At 40.8% G+C, this 13,468-nt stretch overlaps 1 protein-coding gene across 3 annotated transcripts in view; it reads right to left on the minus strand.

Moving 5' to 3' along the window:
* Positions 1-13,468, minus strand: part of LOC149998005 (SKA complex subunit 2) — a 47,188-nt gene that overhangs the window by 20,664 nt on the left and 13,056 nt on the right. Inside the window, exon 4 of one of the 3 annotated variants that reach the window (XM_090291011.1) lies at positions 5,053-5,106. The exons of 1 other annotated variant lie outside the window; for it this stretch is intronic. In XM_090291011.1, the coding sequence (XP_090147137.1) occupies positions 5,053-5,106 (54 nt within the window). Of the gene's footprint in view, positions 1-5,052; positions 5,107-11,526; positions 12,117-13,468 lie in introns of those variants that run through there. One more of the 3 variants, XM_090291013.1, reaches the window with a different exon arrangement.

Below are 13,468 nucleotides of genomic sequence, written 5' to 3' on the forward strand. Positions count from 1 at the left end.
GAGGTTCCCTGGGAACAAGACAAGCAGGAGGAGGCATTACCAAAAGGCACGAAGAAACTTTGGAGGAATGCAATCTCAACTGTAGTGATGGTTTCTCAGGTATATACATTTGTCAAAACTTATCAGACCATATACTTTAAACATGTGCAATTTATTGTCAATTATACCTAATTTTAAAAAGGCTGCAAAATTAAAAACAAAAGGAAGTCAATAAATATAGGCAAACATAAAAATGCTACTTGTGTTGAAAATCAAGAAGTCAAAAAAAAAAAAACCAACCCGAAAACTAAGAACAATGAGAACTGCAGGGACAAAAAAGAGGGCGGGGATATAAACACAAATAAAAGGAAACTGGTAATAAGAGAGAATCACTAAGTGTAGTTAGATAATTAAAGGAGACCTGGCTGAAAACAGACAATGTTCCCACCTTTTGAGGGTGTGTGTGTGTGTGTACGTGCCTGGGCACACCAGAGTCATGGGTAGAGCACTGGAATGGGAGTCCAATCCTGGTCTGTCACCAACTACTCGGTGACTTTGGACATGTTTATTCACGGGTCTGGGCATGAGTATCTGTCCTTTCACAGACAGTTAAATTTCCATAGTCAAGTGAACAGAGATGGGATGAAAGAAGGGAAGGCATCAAAATGAATATTACAATTTGGTTGGGTGGAGAGTTCAGCTTCTCAAGGACTTTGCTCCTGTCATTATTCCCCCCGTCTCTCCAGCATCATTAATTATTCTGTTTACTGGTTCAGTCAAAGCAAGATATAAAACTTCTCCAAAAATGGGGGAAAATGTTGACTCTCAACACCCCCTTCAAACCACAGCCTTATTGCTCCCCTTTACTTATTACGAAGTTCTGAGCTCTTCATACTTGCTGTCTCACTCCTCCCGCTCTCTGGCAGCAAGTTTCTGTTCCCCCTAAAACTACACATCAAGGTCACCACCAATGACCCACACATTCTCAGGTCCAACGGTCAATTCCCAGCCCAGAACCATATGGCACAGCTACCTTACTCCTCTTCAAACATGTTTCTCACTTGAATTCTGTGGCTCCTTCTTGTCATCCTTTGCTGAATCTGCCTCCTCCTCTGACCTCTAAATGTGAGCAACCCACAGTTCGGACCTAAAAATATCTTCCTACAAGGAGGTAACCTGGTGAGCTCAACCAACCCCCTGGCTTTAAATACTATCTATATGCTAACAATTCAATCTCTCCAAAAGTCCCCTTCCACACTCCAGAGTCATATTTCCAACTGTCAAAATCTCCCATTAGATGTATAATGAACACTTCAAACTTCATATATTTAAAGTTACTTTTTTCTATTTCTTGATTTTAGAGAAAGAGAAGAAGGGGGAGAGACAGACAGACAGACAGACAGACATCGATTTGTTGTTCTCCTCATTTACACATTTGCTGGTTGCTTCTTGTATGTGCCCTAACCAGGGACCAAACTCACATCCTTGGCAAATCGGCACAATGCTCTAAACGACTGAATACCTGGCCAGGGCATAAACTCCATATATTTAAAAACAAAACTTTTACATCTAGAGCCTACCCAAATCTGCTCATCCCCAAGTTTTTTCTACCTCAGAATGGAATACCGTTTATACCATCCAGATGCTTTACACTTCCTCACATATCATCTGCAAGCTCTACCTTCAAAATACATCCAGGACGGTCCTACTTTCATGACCTCTACTATTACCATTCTAGTCTAACCCACCCTTCACCTTTCACTGATAAAGCATATCCTAAAGGATTGCCTCACTTCCTCTCCCAACTGCTGACAGTCCACTTTCCACACAGGGACCAGAGTGGCAGTTTCTAAAAATTTACATTATATCACTCAGAAAATTTCAATGACTGCCATCACACTTAAAATAAACTCCAAGGTCTTTACCAAGGCCCTTCACAACATCTCGAAACTCATCTCCTCTTCTACTCTTCCTCTGTCCATTTTGCTCCAGCTACACTGGCTTCTTTGTTATTTCTCAACACACTAAGCATACTTCTTTCTCAAGGCCTCTGCCCCTTCTAATTTCTCTGCCTGGGATTTTCTCCCCCTAGATATTCACAACACTCCCATATTTCATTCTGGTCTCTGCTCAAATGTCAACTCCTCAAAGGGACCTTCCCCCACAACCCTATCTAAAACAGCCACCAGCCTGCCTCTGCCCTCCTCAGTGTCCCTGCTCTAAACCCTTACTCAGTTTCAATTTTCTTAATAGCACTTATTGGTATCTAACATATATCTACTCACTTGTCTGTCTATATCCCAACAACTGAGTCAACTCCTTGGGAAGTCAATGCCTAACTTCAAGTAGGCATGCAATTAATATTTGATGAATAAACAAATGAAGAGTACCTTCAAGAATCAAGACAGCTCTAGAAAGAAACATTAGAACCATTTTATCCAAATGATCTGACCACAAGGGTAATATTCTTGGACTTTATCCTTCAGGCAATAAATCTCACAGGCATGGAAGGGAAAACATGACATCACTGGAAAACATCAACATGGCAGCGGGATACAAAACAGACTAGAGATAAGAAAAGATTAAAGACAGAGAGATCAGTTAGAAGATAACTATAATAACCTGAGCACAAGGTAATAATGTCTGTATTTCCCTATTAGGATGGTAATGATAGGAAGAGAAAGGACAGACAGGAGAGACACTTGGAGATGACTGACAGGACTTAAAAACCATCAGTGTAAGAGATGTCAAGGTTGACAGGCAAAATAGAATAAAAAGAAAGAAGTCAAAAAAGTCAATTTGAGAAAAGAACAGGACAAATTTGATCTGGAAGAAAGTTGAAGATGCTTGGAAGGACAATCAGAGGACATTTATAGGTCAATGCTGAAGGAATAAATTTGGGAGCCCTGCTCACAGAAATGAAACTTAAACCTGCAACAGTAAATCAAGTGTCTTAAAGTAGATAAAATTTTCCCAGAAACCTCAGAGTACAGCATGCCAGCAGCAATATTTAAGAAATATATGCCTCGCCCTGGCAGGAGTGCTCAGGGGGTTGAGCGCTGGACTGCAAATAAAAGGTCACCTGTTTAATTCCCAGTCAGGGCACATGCCTGGGTTGCCAGAGAAGTCCCCACTTGGGGGCCTGTGAGAGGCGGCCAATCGATTCTGTCGCACAGATATTTCTCTCCCTTTCTCCCTCCCTTCCCTTCTCTCTAAAAAGTAAAATAAATAAAATCTTAAAAAAAAGAAAATATATGCCTATAAGGAACAGGAAGAGGTAACAATGAAGAAATAAAGAATCACTGAGTTATAAGGTAATAACCAGAGGTCGTATGTCTACTGCGCCTTCATCACAAGGACTGAGTCCATATCCAGATTCTATCACTTAATTAACTACAGTAGGAGAGGCCAATGACTTGATTTATCTAGTTTCAGTTTCACCATTTATCAACATAAACAAATTCCTGGCAAGGTAGCTCAGTTGGTTACAGCGTCATCCAGATACAGCAAGGTTGGGGGTTCGATTCCCAGTCATGTCACATACAAGTATCAACCAACGAGGCCCTGGCCAGGTAGCACAGTTCGTTGCAGTACTGTTCAGGTACACCAAGGTTGCAGTTGAGTCTGCAGTCAGAGAACATCCAAGAAAACAACCAATGGCCCTGGCTGCTGTGGCTCAGTTGGTTGGATCGTCATCCCATACAATGGGATGGGTTACATACCTAGGTCGCAAGTTCAATCCCCGGGTGGGGAGCCTACAAGAGGGAAGCAATCGATGTTTCTCTCTCTCTCTGCCTTCCTCTTTCTCAAAGCAATGAAAAAATGTCCTCTGGTGAGGAAAGAAAGGAGGAAAGGAGGAAAGGAGACAGGAATAAGTAAGAAGAACAACAAATCGAAAATTCTTTCTCTGAAATCAATAAAAATTTTTAAAACGAAGATGTATGTGCATTAGTTGCTATTTTAACAACAATGTAACACTTTACAAGAAAATAGTATTTTACAGTTTCTAAATTAGTTTTAGCTTATCTCATCTAATGCCACAACCACCCTGTGAAGATCTTGTTATCCACCTCCTATAGCTGAGGAAACAAGGCTAAGAAAGATTGAGTCTCAGTTTATGAGTGGGAGAACTAGCATGGTATATAACCTAGGTCTTCTGCACATGGTATAGTGGCAAAGAACACAGGCTCTCAAGCCAGACTTCTTGGGTTCAACTCCAGCTCCACCATTTGCTAGCTGTGACTGGAAGCAAATGATTTATATATTAGAGATATTACTCTTCACAAAGGGATATTTATCTTCCTTAGACAGAAATAAGAAACCACAGAGAAATTCTGAGGTGAAGAGCATGTGAGATGCTTTGGTTTTTTTCAAGAAAGAAAATAATCTACTAAGAGTAATGTGGGCAGGGCAGTTTTCAACTGTGGTCTGCAAATGTGTTATTGAATCCCCATACACAACCGAAACAAGTTCCTACCTGGTAAGCCTCCTTGTAAATTTGTTTGAGGAGTTTATCTACATTCAATTATTAAAGTCACTGGATTATAGTCATCACTAAGGTCTCTTATAACTATAAGATGATATGATTTTATTCTTTACTTTTTTTTTTTTTTTTTTTTTAGTCTTACCCACCAAACAAGTTTGAACTTTCCCTCCTCTGGGTCTCTCAGTATTTTGTTAGTGCCTCTCTATGACAGTACACATTCTTCAATATAAACACAAAGTCCATTGGTTTAATACTGGTTAAATGTGCAGTGATTTAATAATACAAATATATGAAAATTACATGGAGCTTTGGTTTCCAGACATTTCATGGCAGCTATCACTTGATGATTATTCATCCCTGCAGTACTAAGCAATATACATTGATGGTCTTCCTATTAAAGAACATTCATATAGACATTTTTTAAGAGGACACAAAATTTAAAATAAGAAAAAATACAGGGGGAAAGAATGAAACAACTGTAATAGAAACACAATTTTTAAAATGTTAAAAAAATACAGAAAACGATTAATTTTTACAATATCTTACGTAAACTAAATGCATGTGAAAAAAAAAAAAAAAAAACTTACCCCGATACAGCTGAAACAACAAAGCTTGGAACAACGAGGACACAGGCGGGCATCCTGCAATTTCTCCATACAAATGAAACGTCGGAAAACCTCAGCAATGCTCTGAAAGTAATAAAAGATGTAAAGTCCACCAGATTAGGTTACTGAATCAAGAGTAAAAAGCATGCTTAAAATAATTCACTTGATAAAATTTTACTTTTAACTTTATTCCATATCAGGACTTGGTCAGTCCAAGGTCCAGGGTACCTGAGTACATCTAAGCTTCACAATGGTTCTATTTTAAGGAAAGGCTATGACATGCAAACAGACAGACTTATGCACAAATATTTTCATGGAAGCATTAATTAGAATGGCAAGAATCTGACTAACCCAAGCGTCCAAATATTAATTAAACTGTCACAGTTAATTTACAGTCACTGCAAATATTTCAGGAAACGATATGGGAGGAGGGGGAGCCTATGTTTAACAGTAAGAAAAAAAGGAACAAATGGACTTTTTACTTTTCTGCAATTTCCCCAAGGGGAACGAATTATTTTTATAATATTGTAAAAGTTTTTAGAAGATGTATGTTCTAATAGCAGTGTACTCTGGTCAAGAAACAAACGAATTCAGAATCCAGAAATCCGAATTTCTGCCCTGATGCTGTAACCAAGTAACTAATTTACCTGAGCCTGAGATTCTGTCCCTGCTGAGATTTTTGGTGGCAGCACAACCAATGTTTAGGGAAGAAAAAAAGATCACGTAAATAGAAGAAACTTCTTATCTTTGCAAGAAGTCTCATGTGAACCAATTTAGGAAGTAACTAACAAGAAAAGATATAATTAAATGTAAGTTATTACATATTTTAAGTTTATTATTGCGGTACTCACATTTATTTTTACTCCATTCTAGAAGAATGGAACTCTCCTAAAACCAAGGTAAAGTTATCAAACCTTTATAATATCTTCACACAAAGTATTAAGAAGAAAATTACTGGAGTCTAATCATGACTCTGCTGGGCCAGAAAGAATCTGTGAGGTGCAGATGCTGGGGGGGCAGGGAGGCGTGGACAACTAGTTTCAAGTGGGGTGCCCAGTGACATCGTTGCCCTTACTAAGAAGCAAAAATTTATTTAGTATTTGGAAGATTCAAAATTAGACATTATACAATTATGTCCAATAACCAATCCTTTTAAAAAAATGTTCCTAGCCTTTACGTAAATACACACAACATTTTAAATCACAGCTTACAAATGTCATATAAAAAGAATAGAGCTGTTCTGGCACACAACAGCCAAACTGAGACAGTAAGAGTATACCTTCATTCACAGGAAGGACAAAAGTCTACAAAATGCACCGCTGGGAGGAATGATTATCCATTTGGAGGGAGATTTGGGTCGCGCAGGAACTCGCAAGAACTGGTTGCGAGTGGAAGGGCACGTCCACCTAATGAATTTGCAGTTTTGCTGTGAGGAGGATGTAGTTTGCAGAAACCCTGCGGGGACTGCGCACCCGTGCAGAGACCACCTGACTGCGGGAACGTTCCGAGCACAGACACCAGAGGGCTGCGGAACAAGCACCACGTCCTTCGCACCTGGCCAGCCCTCACCACAGCCAGAGCAGCAGAGTAGGGTGCCGGGCCAGAGAACTAGGACCAGGCGCCCTGACTAAAAAGCCCTCCCCGAGTGACAGGGGCAGACTAATCACCAACCTTCTCAAAGCCCCTCACCTCCACGCTCTGTTCATCCATTGCCTCTGACTCTTGCCGGGGCTTGGTGACCCACGGAGTCCGCGGTCAGACCTAGTAAGTGCCAGCCCGAGGTCGCCACTTCAAATTGCCGCGGAGAACAACCCGGTGTCCACGTCAGGAGGTTCCAACGACCGCCCCACCTGCGCTCCCCATCGCTTCTCCACCAGCTACCCCCACTTCGCCATTTTTATCCGCGTGCCCGCCCTAGGACGCAGTGGGAGGGCAAGTGTTGGCCGCAGCTCCTTCCTCCGGGTTCAACCGCCCGCTGGGTACCAGGAGGCAGCCTTGGCCCAAGTGACGCATACTGGGGGGCGCGCCCTACGGAAATGCTGCAGAAGCCCAGACGCGCTGGTCCCCAGCTAAGAATGTGCTGCAGGGAATTCACAAACACCAACGGTAACCAGGGCAGCTGGAAGCGCAGGACGCAGTGTTAGGGGAGCACCACGGAGAGGCTGCACCTAGTTCCTGCGGTGCGGGGGCGCACACGAGATTTGGCGGTTCGCTTCTGCAGTTGCGTACCCTCCACTCCGGAAAACGCAGGGAGCAGGGAGCGGAGAGCGTGGCCAGGATAGGGGCGGAGCCTCACCGCTCTCAAACTTGCCGGCCAGAGACCGCAGCTCCCAGGAATGCCAGTGCGAAACGCAAACTCCAGAGCCACATCCCTAGGACTCGGTCTCCATGATTCTAGAGGCTTGGGCCCCACCAAATCCGCGTTTTTAACAACCGTTCTAGGTGATTTTGGCAGATGGTTTATGATCCTCCCTTTGCAAAACCGTGGTGCAAAGGTTTCCTAGCTAGTCGTTTTTTCTCTGAAAGCCCAGTCTCAGGTTTTTAAGACTTCCGAAGCTCAAGACTGCGAAAACTAGAGCGGTGGCGTTTCTTCATTCGGGGGTACCTGAACGGGACCATAAATTGTGCAGATCTAAGTGCCACACCACAGCCTGCATTTCTTGCCGCTTGAGATGCGCTGTTGCCATGAAACTATACGAAGTGCAAATGGGTATCAACTGCATCGAGCTTTCCTATAGTGGCGGCTGCTTTCTACAATTTTCTGGTATAGGACATGCTTAAATATTGCAGGAATTGAAGGTATGAGACGAAGGACTTGCATCAGATTCTTAATCCGAATTTAATTTTTTTCTTTCTGGTTTGTTTGCAAACAACTATTACACTTCACCCAACCTAGAAGTGCACATGTAGAGAATCAACAATAACCTATAAAATTCTTGAGTATCAAAGCGTTTGGACCTTTTTTTTTTTTAAAAAAGAAAAGATTTTATTCATTTTCAGAGAGGGGAAGGGAAGGGATAAAGAGGGAGACAAACAGCCAAAGGCTGCCTCTTGCACGCCCTCAACGGGGGACCTGGCCCACAACCCAGGTATGTACCCTGACCAGAAACTGAACCAGAGAACTTGTTGTTTGCAGGATGATGCGTAACCCACCAAGCCATACCAGTCAGGGAGTATTTGGACTTTCTTTTTATTTTATTTTATAAATATATTTTATTGATTATGTTGTTACAGTAATCTGAATTTTTTTTCCCTTTGCTCCCTTCCACCCAGTACCCCTCTTCCCTTCAGCAATCCCACCCCCTTAGTTCATGTTCATGGCCCATGCATGTAAGTTCTCTGGCTTCACCCCTTCCTCTTGTTATCTTCCCCATCTATTTTGTACCAACCAATTATGCTTCTTAATCCCTGCACCATTTCCTCATTTCTCCCCCTTCCACCTCACAACTGATAACCCTCCTCATGATCCCCATACCTATGATTCTGTTCCTATTCTTGTTTGCTTAGTTGGATTTTTTTGTTTTATATTCATTTGTGAGTTTGTTGTCATTTTAATGTTCATAATTTTAATCTTCTTGTTAATAATTAACTCCCTTTGAATTTCATATAATAATGGCTTGGTGATGATGAACTCCTTTAGCTTTACCTTGTCTTGGGAGCACGTCATCTGCCCTTCCATTCTAAAAGATAGCTTTGCTGGATAGAGTAATCTTAATGTGGATCCTCGCTTTTCATCACATTAAATACTCCTTGCCAGTCCCTTTTTGTCTGCAAAGTTTCTTTTGAGAAACCAGCTGATGGTCTTATAGGCACCCCTTTGTAGGTAACTCTCTGCTTTTCTCTTGCTGCTCTTAAGATTCCCTCTTTATGTTGAACTTTGGTATTTAAATTATGATGTGGCTTCACGTGGTCCTCCTTGGGTCTAGCTTGTTTGGGACTCTGTGATTCCTGGACTTGTATGTCCATTTACTTTGCCAAATTTGGGATTTTCTGCTTCATTTTTTCAAATATGCTTTCAATTTCTTGCTCTTCCTCTTCTCCTTCTGGCACCACCCCACCCCCACCCCCCGCCCCATGGTTCAGATGTTGTCCCAGAGATTTCTATGCCTCTCCTCATTTTTTTCAATTCTTGTTTCCTCATTCTGTGCTGGCTGTTTTTTTTCCTTCCTTATGTTCCAAATCATTCACTTGAGCCCATTTCCTTCCCTTCACCATCGGTTTTCTGTGGATTTTTCTTTGTTTTATTTAGCATAACCTTCACTTCTTCCCTTATGCGTTTGCTGTACTTAAGCATATGTCAAGCCTGTGAGCATCTTCATCACCAGTGTTTTGAACTCAATATCTGTTAGTTTGGTTATCTCCTTGTCACTTAGTTCTCCCACTGGAACCTTGATCCTTTCCCTCTTTGGGGCCATACTTCTCTCTGCCTACTCATTTTGACAGGCTCCTGTGTTTGTTTGCCTGTGTCTTAGGTAGAGCTGTCGCTCCTGTTACATTGTAAGGGCGGAGCCTTGGGGATTGTGAGTAGAGTTGACCCGTTTCACCACATTGAGGCACTGTATGTGGGGAGGGGTCTGAGAAGGAACAATAATGCTTGCTCAGCTCTCACTCCTTTTCCAGGCACTTCTCTCACTTCCGCACCAGACTGGCACCTCTCTAGCTGCTACCCTGACCGTTGTGCCCTAAGGGGTGGGTCTGCAGACATTCTAGGACTGTGGGGGCCCTTTAAACAAGCGGACTCTGCTGAGAGACCAGCAGTTTCTGCCTCTACCACAACCCCCACTTGTTTGCTCAGTCAGAAGCAATGAGGCTTGATTTTCCCTGGTGCTGGGACTGTGAGCTGTGTGCTCGGTCTGGTCTGGCGCTGGGAGTGCTCCCCATGTGTCCCTCCCTAGTTTTTAAAAGATGTGACTGTGCTTTCTGGTGGCCTATGCTGCCACTGCCACCACACCACATCCTTTCCACTCCAGCTCCGCCCCTCCTACCTGTCTGGATGAGGATTTCTTCTTTCTTTCTTTGTTGTATTTCCATGCAGCTTGATTTTCTGGAACTTCTGGTTGTCTCTAGTGTTGAGGTAGTTGTATTCCTTCTTAGCTGTGGAGGGAGACGCAGCATGTCTGTCTAGCCCTCCATCTTGGCCAGAAGTCTGGACTTTCTTATAAGTAGTGGACAACAAGAAGTTTTTTTAAACTGTGAGCCATGGACGAAGAGAATTTAGGAAGATTAATCTGACTGAAAAATTCTCTCACCAAAATTTATGTACAGGAACTTCCTTAATATCAATTGCCTGAGGACTGGATAAAATTAGTATCTGTTACTAAGGTGTGACTTATTTTTCTCCAATTTTTATAAAAGTGGGGGGGGCTTTCTGTTCTTGAAATATTCTAACAAAACAACACAATTTTAACTGCAGCTACTCTCCCAACCCCGTTTTCTCAGCTATTGTAAGTTGGTCAAGAGACAAATACATTCTCATAACAGAAATTTTTAAATTTATATTGAGGTATAATTCTATAACCTACAGACCCAATATTGTATTCATTTTTCCTAGTCCTTTCAATGCTTCATTTTTATTACATATATGGAAAGATCACTTATGGAAGGATTGCTAAGTATCCTTCAAAACCAAACACCATCTCATTGTGCTTCCAACCATCCAGGCACATAGAAGTTAAGTGATTTGCTCAAGGTCACACAGCTGAAATTTAAAACCTGCTATTTACATCTCAGATACATGTCAAAGCCCAACCTTAACTTCACAACTTCAATATCTGCTTCCCCTCCCCCATTTGGCATTTCCCAGAACATTAAAAGTAATAAATTTATAGACAACTCTCACCTCTTATTGCATAAATACACCATGACTTATTTTCCTACTTGCCTATTAGCCAGATGTGTGTATTACTATTATATATAACCCTGCGATTAACATTTATATCAAGATCTGCCCCTACTTTGGACAGTTACCTTATTGTCAAGTTATTAAAAAAATAAATAAGGGGCCCTGATTGGTGTGGCTTCACTGGGCATCCTTCCGCAAAGCAAAGGGTCGCCGATTCAACTCCTGGTAAGGATACATGCCTGGGCTGCAGGTTCGGTTCCTGGTCAGAGCGTGTGCATGAAGCAACCAATTGATGTTTCTCTCCCTTCTTTCTCCCTCCCTTCCCCTCTCTCTAAAATTAAATAAAATCTTAAATAAATAAATAATGAAGGAAACATATACAAACACACACAAAACTGGCAAGCAGCAGTCGCCATTGCTCTTCTGATTTCAATTTCTTAGCTTTCACATAGTATGAACCATTACAGTAATATAGGCTGAAGGAGAACAAAGGTCATATTGAAATACAAAAGGAACAGCCAGCCTAAGAGAGCACTGGAAAGCAGAACTCATGCTGTTCAACATTAGGAAGCAGAAGGAACAGGACAAAAATAAAAGGCTCTCAACAGAAAAACCAGATTATAAAAGGTAGGTTTTATGGGAGACTATAGGTCACATAGCAGTCTCACTGATAATGTGACCACATCTTCAATCAAAATTTTCAAAAATGAAGAGTTCTATAATATATTGTATAACATAATACAAATACTTTTTCTATCTTTTAAAGCATGCTTATTCACATTGGACTGACTTATAGTGCATAAACATTCTTTTACAATAGGACATCTGTGCTACCCTGATTATACAAAAACAGATGCAAAATAATGTTAGCACTTCCTTGCCTGAAATTGCAAAACTAAATATGTGTGCTTAAATCCCTTTATTCCCATTACATCCTTTTGACTGAAATTTAGGAACATCTGCCCTTCTCATATTCCCTTCTCTTGTGAAAGGCATCACTTTCTAGTTACCCAGGCCAGACCTTCTCCTTCACCATACCCCACCTCTAAGTACCAAGTGCTAACAAGATATCCTCCTAAATCTCTCTGAAATTGATCTCTACTCTATTAGAGTTCCCCTCTGCAAGTCCATTTCTTCATAAGTCTGATACGTGAGATTTTAATTGTTGTACCGCAGTTTTCTCTTCTTCAGTCAGTGGTGACAGCTAGAAAACAAATAACAAAGTCTTTATTTCAAAACCTTTAAAGGCTCAAATATACTTTATTTTTATGAAAACCTTTACAGACTGTCAAATTGTTAACTTCTTTATCACACCAATAATTGCTATAAACTCATACTATGTATGTGATCACAAATTTAGGGAAGCAGGGAAAAATAGATTATTTAGCTATCTGTATACAAAGTACTCTGATGTTTGAACTTCCAAAGAACTTGCAATTAAGTTGAAGAAACAAGACCAAGAAATCAAACAATTTAAGGACTATAATTTAACAGAACCAAAGATATGATGTTTGAATGCCACACTGTAAACGTATTTTGGTAAACAAATGTAAATGAAAAATAACCTGGAAGTTTCCTCAGAAGTAGAAACTTGGGCTAAATTTTGAAGGATAATTAAGATGCTTTTAGATGCAAGTAACAAAAACATATTTCAAAATAGATAAATGATCAGAAAAGTTATTATCTTTGCAAAATAAATACAGAAGGGCAGACTTCAGGGCTGGTTTATTCAGGAGCTCAAGAATATAAGGACTCTTTTTTCCATTTCATGTCTCTGACATCCTTGATGGTGGCTTTTTCCTCAAGCTGACAGGAAAATAGATCTAGGCATCACATTTATGCAAAATGTTTAGAAGGAAAGTTTTCTTTTCCCAGGGCTTTCTCAGAAGTGAGAGGAAACTCTTCCTCAGTTTCTACTTTCAGACTTTCCCTCCTTACATATCATTTCGGTTAAAAACCCATTTCTGGATTAAGTTTAGTTAAAGGAAAATCCATTCCCATTACCAATCAGGCACACACTGGTGTTGAGGATAGTGCTAGCGTTATTTATCTCAGGCATGAGGCTGTGAGGGATGGCACACATCTCACGAAAAATCAGTGCTCTGTAAGGCAGGAAGGAAGAACAGATGCTAAGAAAACAAGCAGCAAATAGTATTCACAAAAGCAGATAGGAGCAAAAGCAAAGGGAAGAAGAGAAGCCAAAGGGAACTTGTAAAAGATTTTCACAGAGCACCAACAAACAGGCTGGCTGAAACTAAATGTTATATGGGGAAATAATAGGAGGTAGAACCTAAAGAATCACTCAAATAGTTCCAAATCTGCCTAAATATATACAGTCGTCCCAAGACATGTTCCAAGCCCCGCAATGGATGCCTGAAATTGGAGATAGTCTGAACCCTATCTATACTGTTTTTTCCTACACATATATACCTATGATAAAGCTTAATTTATAAATAAGGCACACAGTAAGAGATTTACAACAATAACCAATAATAAAATAGAATAATTATAATGATATACTGTAATAAAAGTTATGTGAATGTGGTCTATCGCAAA

The sequence above is a fragment of the Furipterus horrens genome, unplaced genomic scaffold (assembly GCF_987537825.1).
Source record: "Furipterus horrens unplaced genomic scaffold, mFurHor1.1.pri manual_scaffold_11, whole genome shotgun sequence".
NCBI classification, from domain to species: domain Eukaryota; kingdom Metazoa; phylum Chordata; class Mammalia; order Chiroptera; family Furipteridae; genus Furipterus; species Furipterus horrens.